The sequence below is a fragment of the Rhinolophus hipposideros genome (assembly GCF_964194185.1).
Source record: "Rhinolophus hipposideros genome assembly, chromosome: 7".
Classification (NCBI taxonomy): domain Eukaryota; kingdom Metazoa; phylum Chordata; class Mammalia; order Chiroptera; family Rhinolophidae; genus Rhinolophus; species Rhinolophus hipposideros.
In genome coordinates, this window is record NC_138053.1 from 8675618 (window position 1) to 8698252 (window position 22635).

The 22635-nt window shown below is 48.1% G+C and overlaps 1 protein-coding gene across 4 annotated transcripts in view; it reads right to left on the reverse strand.

Annotated features, from left to right (window-relative positions):
- Window positions 1-22218, reverse strand: part of CUX1 (cut like homeobox 1) — a 349252-nt gene extending 327034 nt beyond the window's left edge. For 3 of the 4 annotated variants that reach the window (XM_081054323.1, XM_081054321.1, XM_081054320.1), the window contains exon 1: window positions 21902-22038. In XM_081054323.1, coding sequence (XP_080910449.1) covers window positions 21902-21964 — 63 coding nt within the window. In that variant the 5' untranslated portion in view covers window positions 21965-22038. Of the gene's footprint in view, window positions 1-21901 lie in introns of all 4 variants that reach the window. The other variant, XM_081054322.1, reaches the window with a different exon arrangement.
- Between the last annotated feature and the right edge of the window lie 417 nt (window positions 22219-22635).

Genomic DNA, 22635 nt, shown 5'->3' on the forward strand with positions numbered 1-22635 from the left:
AGAGATGCCCTTTCCGGGTGGCGGTGTATTGTGGATCCAGAACAATGAGCGGAGGAGAGACTCCCTGAAGTTCATTTTCCAAACAAGTGTTTGTCTTCAGTCTTCACCCTGACGTTTGCTAAGGCACTGATGGAAACAGACTACCTTCCCCACAGGACGGCTGTAGCTTTATAATCAGAACATAATTTAGTCGTTTCTTAACTGGCTCAGGCTCATCAGAATGAAGTCAGCTGAAATCTACAGTGAATCCCTACATTCCTCAACAACCTACATGTACAAACACCCCAATCTGCAATTCTTGAGTCCTTCTGGTCTCCTGTTCTAAAGCTGACAGCTAGTCCTGCCTCTAGAACTTCTCTTGCTTTCTTCCAAGATAATCGATACCATTAGAACTGTGCGTAACAAGGAGCTGAGATTAGAACAGGCTTGGGAGAGGGCAGGGCCTCCCTCGCACAACCACACAGGCCTGTGTGCCACTCCCTCCCTGAAAGCCCAACTGGGAAGGTAAGGGAGGAGTCACTCCATGAATGTATGAATGAAATAGAACCACCCATCCCCTTGAAAAGGACCTAGACCACCCCCAGTGCTGCTCAGACTGTAATGTGTCTATGAATCACCTGGGCACCATAAAAACGCAGATTCTGACTCAGTCGTTCTAGAATGGAGCCCAAGATGCTGCATTTCTAACAAGCTCCCACGCCATGTCCATGCTGTTGGTTCACGAGCCACTGTGAGCTGCAAGGGTCTAGGATATAATATACGCCGCATACGTCATGTAAATGCCCCGGCACCAGGCCCAGGCTTTTGCTGCCAGCCGCCTCTATTCCCCCCCACCTCTATCCCCATACCACAGGCTAGGGCCAGGGGTCTTAGCCAGGAGGCAACCAGAACTTCAGCCATACACAGACGGTACGTCAGATGTACATAAACAGTATGCTGAACCCCTAAGAACCGTCTCCCAGCTTCAACAACTATCCATTCATGGCCAGTCCATATCACACCCCACTCCCATCGAAAGCTTTTAAAGAATACTAGTGCCCAGCCCAGGACAGACTCAGAATCCCAGGGTGATCCGCCTACCACAGGCGGTCCTGCAAGGCAATGAGGGTACATGATTGGCCACTAACATCGGAGGGAGGCAGCCCTAGGGACCCTGGTGTAACTGCAGCAGGCACCGGGCAGTTCCCTGAGGGGGCTCCCCACCCCGGACCCCAAGCCCTCTACCCTTAGACATGCCCCTCTCCATCAAATTCCTCGGCTGATAAGTGGCAGTTTGAACTCTCCCCCCAGGGGTAAGTGGTCAGCTGATACCTTGGGGCCTTGGGGCCTAGGCAACCAAGGGTCATAGGCAAAAATAGCCAGAAGGGGAATAAATACTAGAATAGAGAGACCAACTCTCCCAACAACCTGCGCTCAGAAAGTAGAGTTAATGGACCTGACTGAACAAGAACTTAAAAATGAGCACAGTAAAAACCAGTAGAGAGAAGAGAGGCTGGTGGAAACAGGAAATAGGAGACACTGACAAACTTTAGAAACTGACAGAAAAAAAATAAACACATGATGAGTCTTAATAAATTCAGGAATAATCCAGATTCTGAATTCCAGAAGAATAAAACAGACTGCTAAATTTTAAAATCTTGCTGAGGAAAATTCAACCCAATAAAACCTCACAAGATACCCCCAAAAAAGTAATGGTAAAAAGAAAACAAAATAAAGTTGCAGAAGTCCTAATATAATCACAATTATCATAAATGTATGCCAGTTAAAGTCACTAATCAGACAGACCGGCAATCTGGGTTTAAAAAACAAGATACTGCATCGTATATCTAAAATAGAACAGTGCAAGCAAAAGGATATTAATAATAGAAAGATTAGAAATAATGGAAGAGAATAAAGCATCAGACAAATAGAAGCCAAAATCAAAAGAAAAAAACAACAAGAGAATAATTTTAACATCAAAACAGAACTTAAGGTAGGGAAATGTCGTAAATGATGGAGAAACAGTCTACGTATGCACCCAAAAATGGACCAATAAATCAGGAAGATATAAAGATGATCGATCACATACACATCTAACAATATTGTCTTAACATAATGGAAATGACTGTTAAGACTACAGGAAAAAAATTAGTAAAGACACAGAAGAATTATGTAACATGAATAAGCTCAAAATATTATAAGAAAAATTTATGCCCAAATAACAAATTCTTTTTAGCACATTCCTTTTGAGAACACTTACAAAAACCCACCATGTGCAGCGCACCAAAAAATCTCATACATTCCAAAGAATTGGCAGCATGTTAACTATGTTCTCTGACGATATGTAATAAAAACAGATATCAATAACGAAAGAAAAGTTATTCAAGAAAAATGTAAAAAAAATCTGAAAAATATATACTATTAAATAACTCATGGGTTAAAGGGAAAATTACAAAATGAATAAAAATGAAAGCACCCCATGCCAAAACTTGCGGAACAACTACAATACTACTTAGAAGAAATAGTATGGCTTTGAATACATTTACCAGAAAACAAGAAAGCTGAGATTTCAAAAAAAGAAGTTAGGAAAAGAGAGTGACCTCAAAGGGACAGAATGAAATAAAGGTGGGACTTCAGCCACATGAACAACCAAAAAAATAAACCCAAAGTGAAAAGATTAAAAAGTAAAAGCTGGATTATTTTTTAAAATTAATAAGATCAACAAAACTCTATGTGAGACTGATAATTAAAAACAAAAAGTTTTAGGCAATTCAGAAATACAGAATGTAGAAAGAAAGCAAGGAAGAGCTACAGTGAAAACAGATTTGCAAAAATAAGTATGAACAATCATACAACCAGTTTTAAAACCTAAATGAAATGGGTACATTTGTAGAAAACTGTAAAATGCCAAAATTGGTCTAAGAATTGAAAACTTGGATAGACCAAGAACAAGGAAAGTGCGATGGTAAACATTTCCCAGCCTACTCTGTCTCAGCCTGAAAGCTTTACAGGTAAGTCCCATCAAATTTATCAGGAGAAAGCCCCACCTTATACAAATGATTCCAAGACTATTTTAACCCATTTTCTGTAACTAGTATAATCTCAATTAACTAGATAAGGATAAGAAAATTATAGGCCAATTTCATTTAACAACACAGATGTGAAAACTATGTATCAAATCCAAAGATACTTTTTTAAATATAAGATAATGAAGAGTTTATCCCAGAATGCAAAGGTTATTCAACATCAGAGCATCAATCGATGTAATTTACCACGTTCACGGAGGGGGGGGTAAAAATTACATGGACATGAAATCGATTTTAAGGAAAAGTAGTTCCTAAGGGTTAACACCTGTTTGTGATAAAAATCAGGGGAAAATGGAGTTAAGGTAGTTCCTTATCCTGATGAGAGCTTCTACCAAAACTCTCCTTTTGGCACATTGCTGTTAAGAGAAGGAAAGAAAACGCAGGCCAGCACCACCACTCTGCAACAGAGCCCTCAGGTTCTGGCTGACAAAGCAAGTCACTCCAGTATAAAGAGTGGAAGGAAAAGGACCAAAAAAAAGTGACACTTTTTTGTACTGATATTGTCTCCTGAGAAATATAACAGATTCAAGTTAACCAGTAAAACTAGTAAGAGATTTAGCAAGCTTGCCGCTTTCAAAATCAGCAAACAAAAACCAATTGTTTTCCTCTGTTGCACAGTAATCAATTAGAAAGAAATTTTTTTCTAAACAAGACACTATTTATTCACAATACTACAAAAACTCTAAAGAACTAGGAATTAATCTAATAAAGAATGCACAAAACCTTTATGCAGAGAAACAAGACCTAAATAAATGAAGAAATATCCCTGTTCAAGGACGGGACAACTTAAACTTACTAATTCTCCCCCCAAATCAATCTGTAAATTTAATCCAAATCCAGTAAAAACTCCAGCAGGTCATGGGGGAAATTCACAAAAACGTGCGTTAAAGAATAATGGACCTTGAATAACTAAGATATTTTGAAAAAAAAGAGCAAAGAAATGAAGTCAGCAATGAAGACACAGTATAAAGCCACAGAAATTAAACTGCAAGAAGAAACAAATGGAACAAAATAATGACTTCAGAAACATACCCACACATATACATGGGGACTTGGAGTGTGACAGAGGGAACTTCCCAACCCAGCAGACAGGACACGGGTCTGCTCAGCAGGAAGTGTGGGATAAACTAACTACCTTACACTCTACAAAAAAATCAACTCCAACCTAAACTAAATGTGGAAGACAAACCCGATGGCTGTCAAAATCTAAATATCTTCATGATCTTGAATGGAGAAAAATCTTCTTGAACAAGACTGAAATGACACAAAACACGAATGTAAAAATTGACAGATTTGATTTCATCAAAATTAAGTTTTTCTATTTATTAAAGGACACTACAATCAAACAAGTGAGGCGCTGGGGTGAAAACCAACAAAGGATCAGCGTGTAAGACATACAAGGGACTTCTGCAAATCAATAAAAAGATGGTTAACCCTCAAAATAAAAAAAGGACAAAATATATGAGCAGACACTTTACAAAAGGGGAAATCTGAAAATCTAACAAGTATAAAATGAGGTTTATAACAAGTATAAACCTTACCAGTGATCAGAGAAAAATCACATCGTTGAAGCACCACTTCAAAATCCATCAGAATGGCAAAAAGTCTCCAGGAAGCGCTGATGAGAATGTGGAGAGAGTCAAGTGATGGGCCACTCTGAGAAGCAATCTGGCAGTCCTTAGGTGAATTAAGAATAGTTTTCACCCTGGGACTCAACAGTCCACTCCTGGACATCAGCCAACAGACGTGAAGATGGCGGAGGCCACTGCGGTTAGAGGCCACCCAGGGGCGCCGTTCCCAGAAAAACAGACACGTGAGCTAGGGTGGTGCCGCGGACTGACCTGTGTGCCCCTCAAATTCCTCTGAGGAAGCCCTAGTCCTCAACATGATGGTATCTGGAGGTGGGGCCTGCGGGAGGTACTGGGTGTAGATGAGATCATGAGGGTGGGGACCCCACGATGGGATTCTGCCCTTCTAAGAAGCCAGCAGGCTCCCACGCCCTGTCAGTACCCTCCACATGTGAGGACACAGCAAGAAGATGGCTGTCTCCAAACTAGGAAAAAGGTCTTCACCCCTCTGCAGGCAGCTTGACCTTGGACTTCCCAGCTTCTAGAACTGGGAGCAATAAATGTGTGCTGTTTAAGGCACCCAGTCTGTGGCCAAGACAAGTGGATTCTTAAGATGGATGCTGATGAAGCTATCGTGCAAGACAAATGAAATTTATAGGGAGTAATATGGACAGATCTCAAAAAGTGATGAGTGAAAAGGAAGGAGAGGGAGATTTATAGCACAGTGCCATACTTATAAATTAAAACTACTTATACATACAAAACAGGCCACATATGTTACAAGAATACACCCATATAAAGGCATATTAAACACATCAGGACAAGGGGAGAAAGGGACTAGAAATGGGATCGAGCATAAAGGAGAAAAAGATTCAGTAGGATGAATTATGATGTGCGGTGACCCAATGAGTGATTAACACGATTCATGTAGGGTGACACACGTGTGTGCATACACACGCACACCACACACACACACACACACACACACACCCTGAGGGCAAGCAGACAATAGAGATTTGGATTTCCCTGACCACAGTGTACACATGAGTGTTAAAACTCTTGACAATTTGAATTAAGGATTTCAGTCTTTGACTTAATAAGACAACCAACAAGGTGCTCTTAAACATTCAACATTATAGTGAACTGAGTTGGCAGTGGCCCCTCATTTCTATTCCACTAAGGACGTAAGACAATATCGCTATAATTGACAGCCACATAGATACACATACACAACTGAATACGATTTGGTATTTCGCTGTAACTTATGGAACCTGTCAATTTCATTCACAATTTACACCAGTTTCTAATTATACTTAACTGAATATTAACCATTCTAATTGCTTAATGCTTTATTGGCTAGATCTAAAGTATTGAGGGACATCTGGCTTGGCAAATGGAATTCTGCTTGCTATTAGAAAAGAGCTTACAGCACACATGTTCTTCTCACGCTCTCCAGTCCACGTTCACCCAGGACCATCTCAGAAACACTCCTTAGAACCCACACCCAACCCAGTCAGAGCCGAGAGGAGAAGCCAACGAGGAGCTGCACTGTCTCTGTACTATTCCTGTCTCAGGGCACAGAAAGCTGCGGGCAGGACGACCGCAGGAGTGAGGCCGGTTCCACACGTCTTCTGCTCTGTGTCCTCCGCTGTTGCACTTGGTCTCGGGCCACCCCCAGGGCTAAGATGGCGGTACCAGCCCGGACAGCCTCTTCCCGCCTGAGAGGGTTCACAGGCAGAAAATGGCCGTATGCCCTGGCTCCCCAACTTTCATCAGAGAAGCAGCACTTTCTCATAAGCAACTCGACCAGACATTCCGTCTGCCCAGCCAAAACAAAGTGAAATGCCCACCACACCTGGCCAGGGAAGGTAATACCAGGATTAGTTTAGACAAACCTCAAGTTTTGTCCCCAGCAGGAGAGAGGCCGCTTGCTGGTGAGCAAAGAAGGAAGGCGGAGGGGCAGACATCCTGGTGGGCAACCAACAGTGTCTGCTCTCATTCAAACTACTCCATGGCCTTTCCACAAATCCACTGCATATAACAGTGATTCCAGAGGGGGCTACCCCACCACCCACGGAGGAGACGGGAGGAAAAAACAGAGAAGAGGAGAATACAACGGAACAACAGCCTGGTGTTAAAATGAGCACCCTGGAGAACAAAGAGGAGTTACACATAAGAGGTCAGAAAATGAAACATAAAGCTACTATATATGACCCAGTAATTCCACTCCTGAGTAACACCTAGGAAAACTGAAAACACACCTTCACACAGAAACTTGTCCACAGATGTTCACAGCAGCGTTGTGTTCATAATAGCTCCAAAATAGAAACAACCCAAGTGCCCATCAAGTTATAAAAGGATAAACAAAATGCCGTGTAACCACACCACGGGATATTTTTTAGCCATAAAAAGGGACGGAGTACTGACGCATGCTATAACATGGATGAATCTGGAAAACATTATGCTGAGTGAAAGTAGACAGACATGAAAGGCCACATACTGTACGATTCCATTTTTTATGTGGAATATCCAGACTAGGGAAATCCATAGAGACAGAAGGTAGATTGGTGGTTACATGGGGAGTAGGGGTGTTGGGAGTGAAAGCTAGTAGGAAAAGATCGTGTGATGGTCACACAACACTGTCACTGTGCTAACAACCAATGAACTGTACACTTTAAAAAGGTTAAAACGTTGAGTTTCATATGAATTTTACCTTAAAAAATAAAAAAGTAACAGAGGTATCGGGCCTTTTATCCAAGGAACCGCTCTTTGCACCAAGACAAGCAGCATTTTCAACAACAAAAGAACTTTCCAAGTGTGCTCTGCACCATCGTGCCCCTCTCCCCAAATTTAAAACTAGTGTATACTCAAATGTTTTCCAGTCCACCTTCCCTTAAAAACCAGAAAATTGGTAGGACCTGTAGGCCTCTTCCTGGCCCTAACCCAAACGCCTGCCTAGGCTTGTGCTTCAGAAGCGAGGGGCTCCTTCGCCAGGGCCGCCTGCTCTGCAGGAAGGCACCGTGCAAAACACAGAGCATTAGGCAAACCACTTTAGTTCGGGACATAAGGATCAGCTTTTGAAAAGATGCCCTGGGCCTCTCAAATAAGTGACAGGTATCTTACGGGACATTGGCCACTCAGCACCACGCGTGGGCACTGCCATTTAAACTCCACTCCAAGACGCTTCCTTGCAACAGCTGGATGGCAGCATCTGTCTTCCTGATTCAAGGCAGGACAAGCGGCAGATGTGTGGGGACAGGACAATGCACCCTTGTGCAAACACAGCACCCCCATTCTGAGACGGGCTGCATGTCCCCATAGAGCTGGATGGGAGTGCCCAGCTTTAGGGGCAATGGTCAATTGGGATGAAGATTTCTTGGCAAGACACCCTCCTCCTAACACAAAATAAAACCAAACACTATTTGCAAAGGAAGCCTAGAAGCACAAAGCTCCGTCCTGGGGTCTGAAGCTCTGTTTACTGGTCCCAGAAGCCCTGCGCCCTGACCTCCTGGAATTAATACCGCAAAGTAACATTTTTAAAGTTGGCTTCCACCTTCCTCTTTCACCCCCACGTGGTCCTCGCACCTTTTCCTTTTTCCATAAACAGTCTTTCCGGTTCCTCAAGCCCTCACTTTCACTTGAAGACAACCTCCCTCCCACATCCCAGAGAAAACAGAAGCATCACACACTAGTGCCCCCAGCTTCCCTGCAGCCACCCCACGCCTGAGTCCTTCTCTCCAACCTACAAACAAGTCAGAGCCTTTGCCTCCTGAAACAACCCTTCCAACACACACACGTCGGCCCTCCCTCGCTCTCACACCCCCCATGTCCCAGGGAGCTGCTCCCGGTCAGGCGGGACCAGAAGGCACCTGGGCAGCCCACAAGGCAGCGGCCTGCCACGGACACCAGGCTACAGTCTCGGATCCTGAAGAGAAAGTGGCGGCCCTGAGAGCCAGCCAGCGTGAACCCCCCACCAGCAGGTACCTGACTTGCCACCAGGTATCGCACTATAATTAGTTGTAATTGAAGCCCAACATAATTAATTACATAATTCTGAAGTGTTCAACTTTAATTCCATTAAAATTACATCATGAAACTGGGGAATTACAAAGGATTACTGACAAAAAGCAAATAGGGATGAACAAAGAAACTCCAGGCTGACTCCCTGCCTATCTGAGTCACTCGCCCCACACTAAGTCACCCCACCTGCTCTGAATGAACATGTGTCCGGGCCGCTTCTAGAAGGGCCTACACCAGGCACCAGTGACACTGGCCTGCTGGACGCTCAGCGTCACTGGACACTGAATTCCGCAAGTCCAGGGCACTGCTCCCTGCGCCTTCCACAGCGGCCGCCCCCACAGGTGGCCTGTCTAAGTGCCACTCTCCCGGCTCCATCTCTGCCCTGGCCACTCGGACCCCGAGGGCCCTCCTGGGACGGCCAGGGCCCGGCCGCCTCCCTCACCCTCACTCTCACCCTGAGCACTCGGCCTGGCACCTTCTCTCCCGGCCTAGTCCGGCTTCAGCTCTTACTGGACTATGACAGCCACACCCTCCTTGCTCCATTCTTTACGTCACCCTCCACTCAGCCTTTCATCTGAGGATTCCAGAAGGACTGTCCTAAACACAAGTCTCAGTGCTCAGTTGTCCCTGTTCAATTTAAAAAATATATTGTAAAAACGCCTTCAGAACTAGAAATGGCTCCACAGGGCTTTGCACAGAGGCACTGCTCTGCCTTCCCCAGGCCCTGGGCACTGGCATTCTGTAATGGACTTATTCTGTGTTTACTTTCCGTCTCCCCTGCTGGAATGTAAGTTCCTTGAAGGCTGGGATTTCCTGCCGCTCAGATCATTAGAACGTTGTGCTAGAACAGGGCCTGGAGCAAAGACGGTATAAGTCAATGGAGCGAGATGGCCCAGGCTCATCTTTCCAGACCCCTGCCCTGCCCTCCTGACACACAGGCGCCTTACAACCTGACGCCTGGGATACTCTGTGTCCTTCAGTTCTCTGACCAGCGGGGCTGTGGACCTATTCCTCTTGGTATCCCCAAGACCTTAATAGGAGCCAGTGCGGCGATCAGGCAACCATGGAGACGTTCTCAATGAATGAATTGCCCAGCAGTCTATAAAAAAATGAGCTGCTCCAAAAACAAAAACAAACAAAACTGTAAACAACTTAACTCATTTTTGCATATTTTCTTTTTTTAAATTTATAACTTTAATACAAAACAAGCTGCATTGTCACAAAAAATCAGCCATGCAAAAAAATCATCTGAGGGGGCGGCCAGTTAGCTCAGTTGGTCAGAGTTCGGTGCTCTTAACAAGGTTGCCGGTTCGATCCCCACATGGGCCACTGTGAGCTGCGCCCTCCACAACTAGACTGAAACAACTACCGTGTTTCCCCGAAAATAAGATCTAGTCGGACCATCAGCTGTAATGCATCTTTTGGAGCAAAAATTAATAGAAGACCTGGTCTTATTTTAATATAATTTAAGACCAGGTCTTATCTAACATAATATAAGACAGGGTCTTCTATTAATTTTTGCTCCAAAAGACGCATTAGAGCTGATGGTCTGGCTAGGTCTTATTTTCAGGGAAACACGGTATTCAACTTGGAGATCATGTGTCCTGGAAAAACACACTTAAATAAAAAGTTTAGAAAAAAAAAATCATCTGAATCCAGAGTCGCCTGAAAGCTCCATTTTTCTATGAGAACTCCCTGAGGAATAGAAGCTGAGATCTAAAGAGTGTGTCTGGTCAGGCTTCTCTCCAGATGCCCACCCACAGACCCTCAGTAAACCCGCCTCCTACTGAGCTCACCCAACACTGCCTTAATGTGTGAGTGACAACAAATCACCGAGTAGTCAGTGCTTCCCGGGGACATACATGAGTTTGAATCCAGAATCACTGCAGTAACTAAATCAACCAGGCTCCTAGGGGGCTGAGAGAGTGGGGATTTTGTCTTGGCTGTCAAAGGGCTAAATACAAATAGCATCTAACAGCAAATCACTACCCAGCACCAGCATCAGACCCAGCATCTCAAGAAAGAGTCCTGATTGAGACTCACGCTCCCAGTCTGGCGCGTGAACAAATGCCGCTGGACAGGGCACGACCATCCCTCTGCCAGCTCACTCCCTCCCTCCAGCCCCGGTCCCACGATCAAGCCTCTCTCCTGCCTACCAGTCCCCCAAAACTGTTCCCATAAATCTGCTGTATGCACGGATGGGACATGGAAGGACAGCAATGACACAATAAAAAGGGCTGCTTTCAGCCTGACGTCATAAGTACACCTCACCGCTAAAGTCTGCTAACGGGAATGCTCATGACCCAGGGAAAGAATCTGTCGGACAGTGCTTCTGTTCGGAGCTCTGTCTCTGAGCTGACGCTTAAGTCTCAGGGCAGCAGAGGCTCTAGAACATTCTCGGATCCAGCAAGGCCTCAACCAGACGGTGTCCACCCACCAGCCAACCCAGGTACGTTCACATCCACCCCCTGCTTCTTTTCATCTCCAGCTGCTCACATTCAGTGACCCACCCGTAGCCAAGCTCATCTAGGGTGGCCATGGGCAGGGGCCCTTCTGAATCCTGACAGCCTTATCATGAGGACCTCACCAATTCAACTGAGAGCTAGTCTCGGGAAAGGCAGGGTCGGCAGGAAAAGCATGGGCAGGAGCGCAGGAGACGAGGCGTCCAGCTTCCTCGCGGCTTCTCGCCCACCATCCGCACTGTATCTCCTCCATGGGGCTGTTGTGCGCATGACAGGAGAGAAATTAATAGCCCAAACCAACGCTGCTCACAGTCAATACTGAGGAAATAATAGCTGTTAGTGTATAGATTTAAAAAACCCTTTTTTAAAGCATCTGTCTTGTCGCCAGGGGACATAAAACCAGCTATATTTTGTGGAGTCCAATACCACCACCAATGAATTCCTTCTCCTTTTACTGAAACAGGGTACAGTCCTAGCTCCAGGGCTGGAAAAGCTAGACGTGAACGTGAGGTCCCCTACTTAAGATTAGTTCTCAGCCCTCCCCACCTCAACGGATGCCAGACTCTCAAGCACCAACCAAAATGCAAATAAATCCTCCTCAGGCTTCACTGGGACCCCAGCTCACCTTCTAGACTTCAACACCAACCTCTCTGCTGAGCTGCACCCCTCCTTTTCTCCAGGGCTCACCCCTGAATGCCCACCGGTCCCCCAAATCCCACATATCCTAATAAGGAGCACACGCTCTCCCCCAACCTGGGTGGCTCCTCTCTCCTCCCTATCCCTGTGGACGCCAGGACTCACCCCAACCTACGCTGGACCCGGGGTCCGTGGCTCCTTTCGGCCCCCTCTCAGTAAAGTCCCAGCAGCCCTCACTTCCCCAAACCCGTGCACATGCTTATGCAGCCAGACAGTGACGTCACCTCTACAAAAATATCCTGCGTACTTTCTTTGTAAGTGAAGCAGCAGAGAAAGCACACAGGCTTTGAAGGCCACAGGCAGCATCTGAGGGCTGAGCACACGGGACTTTTCTCCAGTGCCAACACCCAAACCTTCAAGTCTTCCTACACACGTTTCTTGCACCGAGTGGGCTCTGATCATACAGTCCACGCTTTCCCCGTTCACGTGCGGAACTTTCCTCCCATTTAGGCTGTGAGCAGCGTCAAAGGACAAATCTCTATCAAAGAATTGTTCTACCCATTTCTAGTTTTTTAAATGTGAATTTGTTATGTTTTATGTGCCACCAATACAATTATGTATATTTTAATCGATGTAAATGTCACTTCGCAAAGAAGGAATTTAATAAACAGGAATCAAAAAGAAATCCTCGTTGTATCGGTGTGTACCTATCAGTAGCTTCCAAAACACAGGCATTTTAATATACCCCACCCACCTCTGACAACCCTAAGAAGAATTGTTTGCATTAACTAGCTGAATGAGTCCTACATCAGAACACATGGGACTGCCCCCTGAAAAGAGGCCCCCAGTTCTCATGCAGCAGCACTTACTGGGTGCCACAGGCAGGGTAAGACAGCAGGTACATAACAACGTAAGATGGAGAGCAGGAGCAGGAGTGGTAAGGATGGCGGGGGGCTATGGTAGGTGCAGGCGGTCAGAAACACCGAAGAGGGAAGCCAGAGCTCAGAGGGGGGGCCTCAGAGGCCTGGCCAGCCCCCTACTGTTCTGCTGGAAGAATCGTTCTCTCGCCCATGCTCCCCCAGGCACCCAGAACTCAGCTCAAGCTTCCCCTCCTCTCTGAGACCAGTCGGAGCCCAGTCTACCACCCCTACCACCCCTCCCCCACCCCTCCCCCCACAACCCCTGTCTTGGCGCCCTTTCTCTGCAGCCCTCGTGTCTCATGCACACAGCTCCAAGCACACAGCTCTGTTACTGCCAAATCCCAGCTGCCCCATCCACCTCTGCCCACACAAGGCTGCCACCCTACCCTGCCTCATGGTGCCTGGCACACAGGGGCTCTCCCATAGCACTGGTTTGAAAACAGAGGAAAGAAGGTGAAATAAGGCCGGACACTCAGATGTGCAGAGAGAGGATGGATCTGGGATTGTCCTAGGTGAGCAAGGTTTAGGAAAGGTAGAAACCACCGCCAGGACCTCTGCTGGCCTGAGGAACGTGGTCTCCATTCAGTGCCAAGGTGAGCCCCTGTGGGTGTTTAAGGAGAGGAATGGCAGCATGGAATCAATGGTTTGGGAAGATTCATCTGGCAGCCACATCTATAATGGATTGCAACCTGTTTAGAACAATTCTGAAACAAGTAAGAGCTACACACTCAGCCCTCAAAACTAACTGTGCACGCGTGCACACACACACACACACACACACACACACACACGAAAGATTTATTAAAGTAACAGTGCCCTTTAAAATGACAGCATAATTACATACCAACACAGAGCAAAGCAAAATAGCAAACCACTTCGTACTCCCCTCATAACGACATTCACCCATAATGGCAATATCCTTCCCTCCCAATCCTAGGTCAGTGCTGACACATTGGGGTGTAGGGCTGAGGAATAAGTCGGAAGAAGACAGATGACAGTGTTCCCTCTGGGATGGCCAGCTCCAGGGAGCAGCATCCTGATTTCCTGGCACTGCTCTCCAAGGTTGAGTGCTCGCTAACCCCGGCCACCTCACTGGTCGGCGCCTGCGTCTGACTGCAAGGCCGGTGCTGGACCATCACCTGGACAGAACTCTGCAGGAGCCGGGGCTTCCCGTCTGGCTCCCAGGTTCCACTCGTGCCTATAGGGCAAAAGCATGACTGCAAACCTGACCTTGTCTCCTGCGCGGCTGAATGATATGATAGCACGCAGTATTATATAAGTGAGGAGTTGAGGGACAGCTAAAATGAAGCAATTCCAGTCAATTCATGTTTCTGCACTGGTTTACACGAAGGCTCCTATACTCCGTCTTCGGCGTCAAAGTTATACAACATTTCTGCTGTGTGAACAAGACAGGAAGATGGAATTTGATTTGAAGGTCTACTTATCATTTTAGTTGTAATTTCTCTTATGTTGGTGACTCAAAACCTTTTCGCTTTCAAAAGTTTATGTTTTATGGGTAGTAGCTATCTACATGCGTGGTGAGAGCAGAGAAGAACAATGGGAAACAAATAATTCACTGTACACAGATCTGCATGGGTTTAAGTTCTAGGTTAACTACCACGGTGCAAAACAGAAAATAAAGGACATGTTTCACCATTATCTGCCACACCTTTCAAAATGAAGCAAAAATGGTGATAGGAGTAACAGAATGTTTCTATTTTCAGGGTAAGAAAAAAAGTCTTTTCCAAACCTAATCAAAAATTAAATGTACCAATTCCCTCCAGCAAGAATTTTATTTTTGATTTTCATTTACATAGTATCTTTCTTCCAAGAATCTCAAAATAATGGAGCTCCACAAATACTTTTCAAAAAAAACAACAGTTGTCACCACAAAGGGACAAGCTTGGCAGGGCAGGAGCTCAAGACGAGGGGCAAGATATGGCAGGCAGTGACAGCAGCGGGCCCTGGGGGTGGCAGTGCCCAGGCTTGTGGGTGGCTCCATAGAGCTCCCTGCTTTACTGACAACCCACTGGCCTCACTTATGTTTGCGGCTTCAGGCTCTTCAAGCCAAGGACTTACCTTTGCTGTCATTTACTCGTTTTAATCAAATTATTTTGATCTAAATAGCAATTTCTCCCCTAAAAACAGGATGGAAGGTGGCAATAAACCAAAGACCCTCCCAAGCCCCAAACAACAACTGAACCAAGGCGCCTAAATGAGTTCATATTCTTTTTGGTCTTCAACACATAAAACTGTTAGAAAATAAAATATTAACAATTAGGGGGGAAGATCCAATGTAAGAAAAACTGTCTTGCTTTTAGGGGCAAATTGGGAAGAAGCTTTGAGTTTGTTGTTTGCGGGGGGGTGGGGAGGTGGGGGTTGTTTTATAGCTGGGTGGACAGGATCTGAACGTGTTACATTTAACAAAAAGCTGTCAACACCCAAATAAAATTTTAATGACAGTAAGAATGGCATTCTATTTCTCACAATTTCACAATATTCAGTTAAGAGCTTATTTGTCAATTTGTTTTTCCCTTAACCAAACTCAAAACACCTCACAACCATACATAACTTAAAAAAAAAAAAAAAACATTAACTGCTTTTACCTATTGAATAAACACAGACAAGTGGAAAAATGTCTTTAAGAAAACAGGCCCCATGCTGGTGCACTAAGTGTAATGCTAAGAAAGAACAAGCTTCAGAGTAAGCTCTGCTAATTTCTTCCAACATTACTTCATAATTCAGAATCAAAAGCATCCACGATTTCAATTGTCAGCTGACTGTGTCAGCCAAGTCATGGGCCTGACTTGGTAGGCCTGTCATGGCTTCTTGTGTTCTATAGACACAAGGATGTGGGCCACCCTGGTGAAGAATCTAGTCCATTTCATGTAAATCTCCTACCAGGCTATTTTTCCAGTTGCTTGGCTGTGTTAGGTCAATTCTTGGGAGGAATGAACACTCCAAACCTCATTCCCTTCCAGTCCCATCTGATGGTGTTTCTAAGGATGGAGTGGGGGCGGGGGTGGGTTTCTTCTGAGTAGGAATCCATATCAAGCACCTTCAAGGAACTTCCCAGGCTGCCCATGGTACAAGGAGTCTAGTAAACACAAAAACTCTGCTCTGGACCTTCTACAGTAAGGAAAGCCTGCAGATTCAAATGAAGAAACTGACAACATTTATCTTGGGCACGAACATCATCCTATCGGTATTTAACTACAGCAAGAATTAGAATTATTGGGGCGGCCGGATGGCTCAGTTGGTTAGAGCGTGAGCTCTGAACAACAGGGTTGCCAGTTCGATTCCCACGTGGGCCAGTGAGCTGTGCCCTCCACTAGATTGAAGGCTATGAGCTGCTGCTGAGCTCCTGGAGGGGCAGCCAGTTCAATTCCCACAAGGGATGGTGGGCTGCGCCCCCTGCAACTAAAGATTGTAAAAGGGTGACTGGACTTGGAGCCGAGCTGCGCCCTCCACAACTAGACAGAAGGACAACGACTTGGAGCTGAAGGGCCCTGGAGAAACACACTGTTCCCCAATATTTCCCAAGACAATTTTTAAAAAAAGAATTAGAATTATTTTTATTACAGAGTTGTTTATTTTTCAAAGAAAAGGTTCTTGATGGATTTTGCAACAAATTTTATGTCTTTCAGAAAGAGCTGTTTGCCCACATTATGGTTTTAACGGTGTTACATTCCGTGAAGAGGATAGTGCACTCACTTTTTCCGAAGCCCAGGTGCTTCAAAGCTGCTTTAGGTGTGGCGCAAATAAGAGTACAGCCACCAGTTACCTCTCAATCCCAGGTAACTTCCTGCAGGGACACCTCCTGCCCAACCAAAGACTACTCCCTACCAACTTTCTCAGAAGATAGCTGAAAAGCAGGACTGCTTACTGCTCAGCACATCCACAAGTGCGACAGGACCAAGAGCTCAATACAAATCTTAGTTGTTCTCTTCAATAAAACTAATACCTAAACACCAACCAAAACTTGCTTCTTCAACATACAGCAAAAGCAGGCATATTTAGCTGGCTTTGAAAGCTAGAATAGGAAAAATGACTAGACAATTCAGAGTGCCTCACCATTAACTTCTATTGAACTATTTTACCCCCTAACAATTTTTTTTTGGGGGGGTGAGTTATATCTCTAAATGTAGAACTTCTAGGGAAAGTAGTTTCTCTCTGAATTCTAGATTATTATCAGGGTATAATAAATGTGCCCAAATGCTCCTGACAATTAAACGTTTATTAAATTAGAAATCACAAATGAACTCACAATCTTTTTGCTCTAAAAGTTACATAATGCAGATATTAAATCACTTGCCTAATTATGCCACTAACGTCCCTTTTTTGCCCCATGACCTGCACATGCAGATGTCTCAGGTGTCGAGGCGTCCAGTCCCTAAAACGCCCAGCACGGACTAGAACGTCCAGGTAAACCGTAGTGGGGCACAATGAGAGGTCATGGGGCTGGCTGCTCTTCAAATAGCTTCAGCAAAACAAATGGCCATAAGTAAAAAGTGTCTCTATGCTTTGCTATAATAAGATTCAAACACAGGATTCCAAGAATTCCACCTGTTTCCAATTAGATACCAGAATTGCTTGAGTGTTTAAACTACATTCACTTGCTACTTATACAAAACAATTCTTCCGGGTTTTTTGAACATTTTAAGTATGTTAAAATAAGATTAAGGGTCTGGTTTAAACAATCAGAGGCAGGGGAATTTCAGCTGAAACCAAAACTATCTCTCTGCAGCCATAATGCAGAGCTTCAGACAAAACAACAGGACAAGATACACAAATTTCTGTCTTTGACAATTACTTTTAAAAATCAGATCTTTCAGGGAAAGCAATGCTATTTCTAAAGTTATACATTAAATAATTTTAAATAGGCTTTAAAATCATCTCTAAAATTATGTATCATTCTGTATCAAATTATGTCAGAATAACTTCTACAGTAACTTTTAGGTAGCATTTGTGTTACAGTCCATCAGATCCACCTGTCTTTTAAATATGTGAAATCTAGACGAGGCCAAATGTGTGAACTATATATAATGGAAGCACAAGTTGGAATCTGGCCTAGCTCTGTAGGACTTTTTACACAATGAATTTCTCTTTTTAAGAAAAAACAAGTTTTCCTCTAATAAATCTGTCCTTCCTTCATTTCACTGCAGATGTTCCTTGGGCTTTATGTTATAAATGAGCTGAAATGAATATGGATTTTTCTACTTCAAGCCTGTTTTCTCTCCTAAGACACAGAACAGGAGCATGGCCTCAAGAACAGTTTTGACTGTTGCTGGCTACAGGTGGGAGAGGGGCCGGGGCGGGGGGGGGGGGGGGGGGGGGCTGTCCTGGAACACAGACTAATGTTTCTACACAGCTCCCGTATAAACCTGGGTGAGTTTGTTTTAATTGTACACAACATGGGAGAGGACTTTTCATCGGCCATTAAAGGTCACCGGCTCAAACAGCTCACCAGATCGCTTTTTCAGGTGAGGATCAGGAGAAAATAATTCCTGAGGGGATTGGCAATCTGTCCCCTTTCCCTTTCCAATTTTCTCACGTAGCTAACGACTGGAAGGAGATAGGTGCAACCAGGGAAGCAGAAGGGGGTCTCTATGGACCCAACTATATCAGGAGTTGCTGCATAACTTCATCCCTTCACTGATTTGCACAAAAAAATAAATAAACCTACACATAATTTCACACACAAAAAAACTTGAATCAACTGACAATGACCCCTCCGCACACCCAGTCTCAGACACTGATATTAAAAGAACCAAGAAAATAAAGAGCAACAGCATAGAAACCTTTGATTTGTTTACTCATTATTTCATAAAGGGTACTAGATGATACAGATTTCAATCAAAACAATATACTTCTAATGAGAACAGTCTGGGATGATGGGTAACATACACAATTCCTTAACAGGAAAAAAAAAAAAAGGCGACCAGTAAATGGACTTGTAGCAAAACTGAAATTGCTTTCTTATTTTAAAAAAGAGGAAAAATTTTACAGACTACTTTCGCAGAGGTTCCTTAAAGGGGAACATTAATCACCATGTAAGAATAATGCCCCAAAGGCAGGCCCCCATCCAAAAAAGCTATGCTAACATACAAAGTTACATGAGCTTGTTTTAGAAAGTGTCCTCTTTTCAAACGTGTATTTAAAAGGCAAATTTATACAATGGTGTTTTTCTTATTTAAAAAAAAAAAAAGGCCTGGTTTTTACAAGTGTGGGATAGGATAAAAAACTTGTCCAACTAGTCTTAGCAACACCAGAGCACTGAAACTTCTATACCACAAGCCTTTGGGACTAAAAAGGAAACGAAATAGAGCTCGATCTTCATAAACTCTCTTCCTGGGCACGCACTCTGAGTCCCAAGGCAGCTTCAAGAAAGACCAAGCGGCGGGACTAGAAAGAGCACAGCCCTGGCTCACTGGCTGTGGGACAGGAGCACAGCTAACTGCCTTATCTTGCAGGGACCCGCTGAAGTCTATAAGCAGGATCTGGGTCTAGCTGAGACCAGCCTCTTTACCCTCAGGTATCAATGCCACAACCCGCACTGGGCTCTGCAGGCAACCTGATCTCAATGGAAGGGGTTCTGGAAAGACGAGAAGAGTCTGAAACTAATGAATTCTCTCTTCTCAAACTGCAGTCTCATTGGGTCACTTACTGTCTGTGGGAATAGGGGTGACGCTCAACTAGGTATCAACTCAAAAAGCCTCTTCAGGGCCCAGAGAAAGAACCAGTTTCGCCTTATACTTGAACTTTGGCATTTTGTAGTCGGCTGAAGTTTTTCAAACATGCTGCAATGAAGCGGCAATAGCAAATCATCTAAGGCCAAATCATATTTATCATCAAAAGCCAATAGAAGGAGAATGGTGCTTTTTAAATTCAAGATCAACATCTCACGGTTCATTCACATAAAGCTACAGGGAAACTTTCAATCGAATCCAAGGGTCGCACAGTTAAATGTCCTCATGATACCCTGAAGAAGTAGCTAATCACTTGGAGGGAGGGGGATGAGGGGACACTGTCAGAGTTCCTAAGATCTAATAACTCTCTAGAAACCAAATGTACTTCCCAAGCGGTTTTTCCAGGATGCTTAAAAAAAGAAACCTCGTTGATGTCAAGCTAGAAAGTCACATTTAGGAAGACAAGAAAAAAAAAAAAAAAAAAGAAAATTAAGGTTTGTCTCTTAAAACTCCACAACGGGTTTTACAGTAAGCACAGGAATTAAATTATGGTAAAAGGGAGCTATTTTTACTAAAACAGGGTAGACCAATTTATCAAAAATGGCATTCGGCTGTGTTCATTACATTCAGGAATCTAATTTACACAATAGACACTTTGGAGTAATCTATTTTAGTCAATAAATACTCAAACTCCTTTAAGTTGTAATCTTATTGTAAACACATAGTTCGCAGTCTTCTTCCCTAGTGAAGCAAGAAATTTGAAGAAATTTCATAACGACTATGAGTCTGCGTTATCGTTCGTCTGTAGACAACGGCGGAAAACAAGCACATACAATTCGAGTTGTCAGGCTCCATGTATACATGTTTTCATCTACTCCGCTTCATTTCAGACAATCCTGCATCTGGATTTCATTTGCTTTCCTCCTAAAAGTACCGTAGGTCAGTGGCACCCGTCCTCCCGGTTGGGAAAGTTTGGACAAGTTGACCGTCCCTCGCCCCTTGGCGTTGGGCGCAGTGGCGGCCCCCCGGCGCGCGGAGGGCCCCCCGGGGAGCCAGGCCGCCGGGCCCGCCAGGCCGCCGAGCGCCCGCAGCGCTCGCGGAGCTCCTGGCCCCCACGCCGCTCACCTTCAGCGTGGCTTCGGCCACGCACAACCTCCACCTGGCCGGGTCCCGAGGCCGTCCAGGCGCCGCGAGCGCGGAGCTCGCAGAGTCGGGCCGGACCCCGAGGGCGCGCCGCTCGTCTGGGTGGGAGGGGGCGGGCAGGGCCGGGGAGCCCCGACACGGCCCCCCGGCGGCGCCTGGGGGGCGGCGCGCGGACCACCGCCCGGCGGGGCCCCTGGGGCTTTGCTGGCCAGGACCCGACCCGACAAGGCATTTCGAAGCGGACCCGCCGCCGGCTCCATCGAGCCCTCGGACGCCGCGGGGAAGGGCCGGCGGGGAGCGGGCGGGTCACCGGGGCGCGCGGGGCCCCGGGCCCGGGGCGAGGGCGGCCCCCTCGCGGGCAGACGGCTCGCCGGCCGGCGCGGGCCCCGCGCGCGGGGAAACTTGCAGCCCCCGCCCCGCGCCCGCCGGGAGCTCCAGGCGCCGCGACCCCCGGCTCCGCGAGCGGGCCGCCCCTCGCAAGTTTCCCCCGGGCGCCGCCACCCCGGAGCTCGGCCGCGCCGCTGAGGCAGGCGCACAAAGAGGGGGCGGCTGCGGGGTCTGCGGGGGCCCCGGGGCGCCCGCCCGGACGTCAACAAACCCCGGGTCCGCGCCGGGAGCCCAGCGCCCGGGGCGCCGGCGACACGGCCCGAGCCGCTGACAGCCGGCGCGGCGGTGCGGGCCCGGGCCGGCCGGGGCCGGGGAGCGCGGACGCCCTCCGGGCCACCCGCCCGCCTGGCCGGAGCCGGGCCGCGCCGCCGCCGCCGGTGGCCGCTCTGACCCTCCCCGAGCCGGCGGCACCACAGCGCCACCAGCCCCAGCTCCGCCGCGCCGGCGGCAGTGGCGGCGGCGGCGGCGGCTCCTCCTGGAGAGGCAGGCGCTTCACCCCCCACAGCAACTCTCCGCAAACTTTCCCCGGGAGCACGGCGGGCCGGGGGCGCGGGGCGCGCAGCCCGGCGCGGCCGCCCGGCCGTAGCCCCCTCCCGGCGCAGCGCCGCCGCCGCCGCCCGCCGCCCGCTCGCGCGCACCCCGCGGGCCGCCGGGGCCGCCCCCTCCCCGGTCCCGCGGCGGCGGCGGCGGCGGTGGCGGCGGCGCAGGGCCGGGGGGGCGCCCGGGGTGGGGGCCGACCCCGGGGGCAGCGGTGGCGGCGGCGGCTCCCGGCGCCATCTTGGGCTGATCGATGAATTGAACAAAGAGGATCAATTTCCGATCAAGCGAGTTATCAATGGGGGCCGGAGAGCGAGAGGGACTTGTCCCCGACTCGGCCCCGCTTTCCCCGGCACCCCCTCCTCCCCGCCGCCGCGGCCCCCCGGCGGCCGGGCAGCCCGGGGCCCCGGGGGAGGCCGCGACCGCCCGCAGCCCCCACCCCCGGGCGAGAGGCCGAGCGCGGAGAAGCCTGACCTGCAGCTGCTGTAAATCAAAGCGCTTCCAATATTGAAACATCGATCCCACATTGGCCGCCATCTTGAGACATATTGAGACGGAGTGAGAGGCTGATAGAGAGGGGGCTGGAGTTCAGGAGCCGCCAGGAGGCAGCAGGCGGGCGGCGCCAAAACCCGGCCTGGAGCCGGCCGCCGCCGCCGCCACCGAGGACGCGGACTCCTCCTCACGGCGCCGCCGCAGCCATGGCGAGCCCGAGCCGGAGCCGGAGTCGGAGCCCGAGGGCGCGGCGGCCGCCGCGGGGCCTGACGCGCGCTGCCCCCGTCCCCTCCCCTCGCGCCGGGCGCCGGGCCCGCGACCCCCGCCCCTGCCAGGCCCCCGGCCCCGGCGGCACCGCTGCCGGCCCGGCCCCGTGGGGGCGCTGGCGGGCAGCTGGAGGGGCGTCCCGGGCCCCCGCGGGAGGCCCCGGGTCGCGCTCACCTGGGGCCTGTGTCTGACCCCCGGGGGTCGCGTTGGCCGGCCGAGCGCCACCCCTCAGGCCCTCGCTTGGGGGCTGCGGCCGCGTAGGGAGCGGGCGCCGAAACGGCGCGGCGTTCGCTCACTCTCCTGCGGGGCGCCGCGGGCGCGGAGCCGCCGCGACCACCTGCCCGAGCCCCGCCTCGGCGCGGCCCGGGCCCACGGCGGCGGTCGTGTTCCCGGTGTGCTGGCCGGACGCCCAGCCCCTGCACCCCAGCCGGACGCAAGACCAACCCACC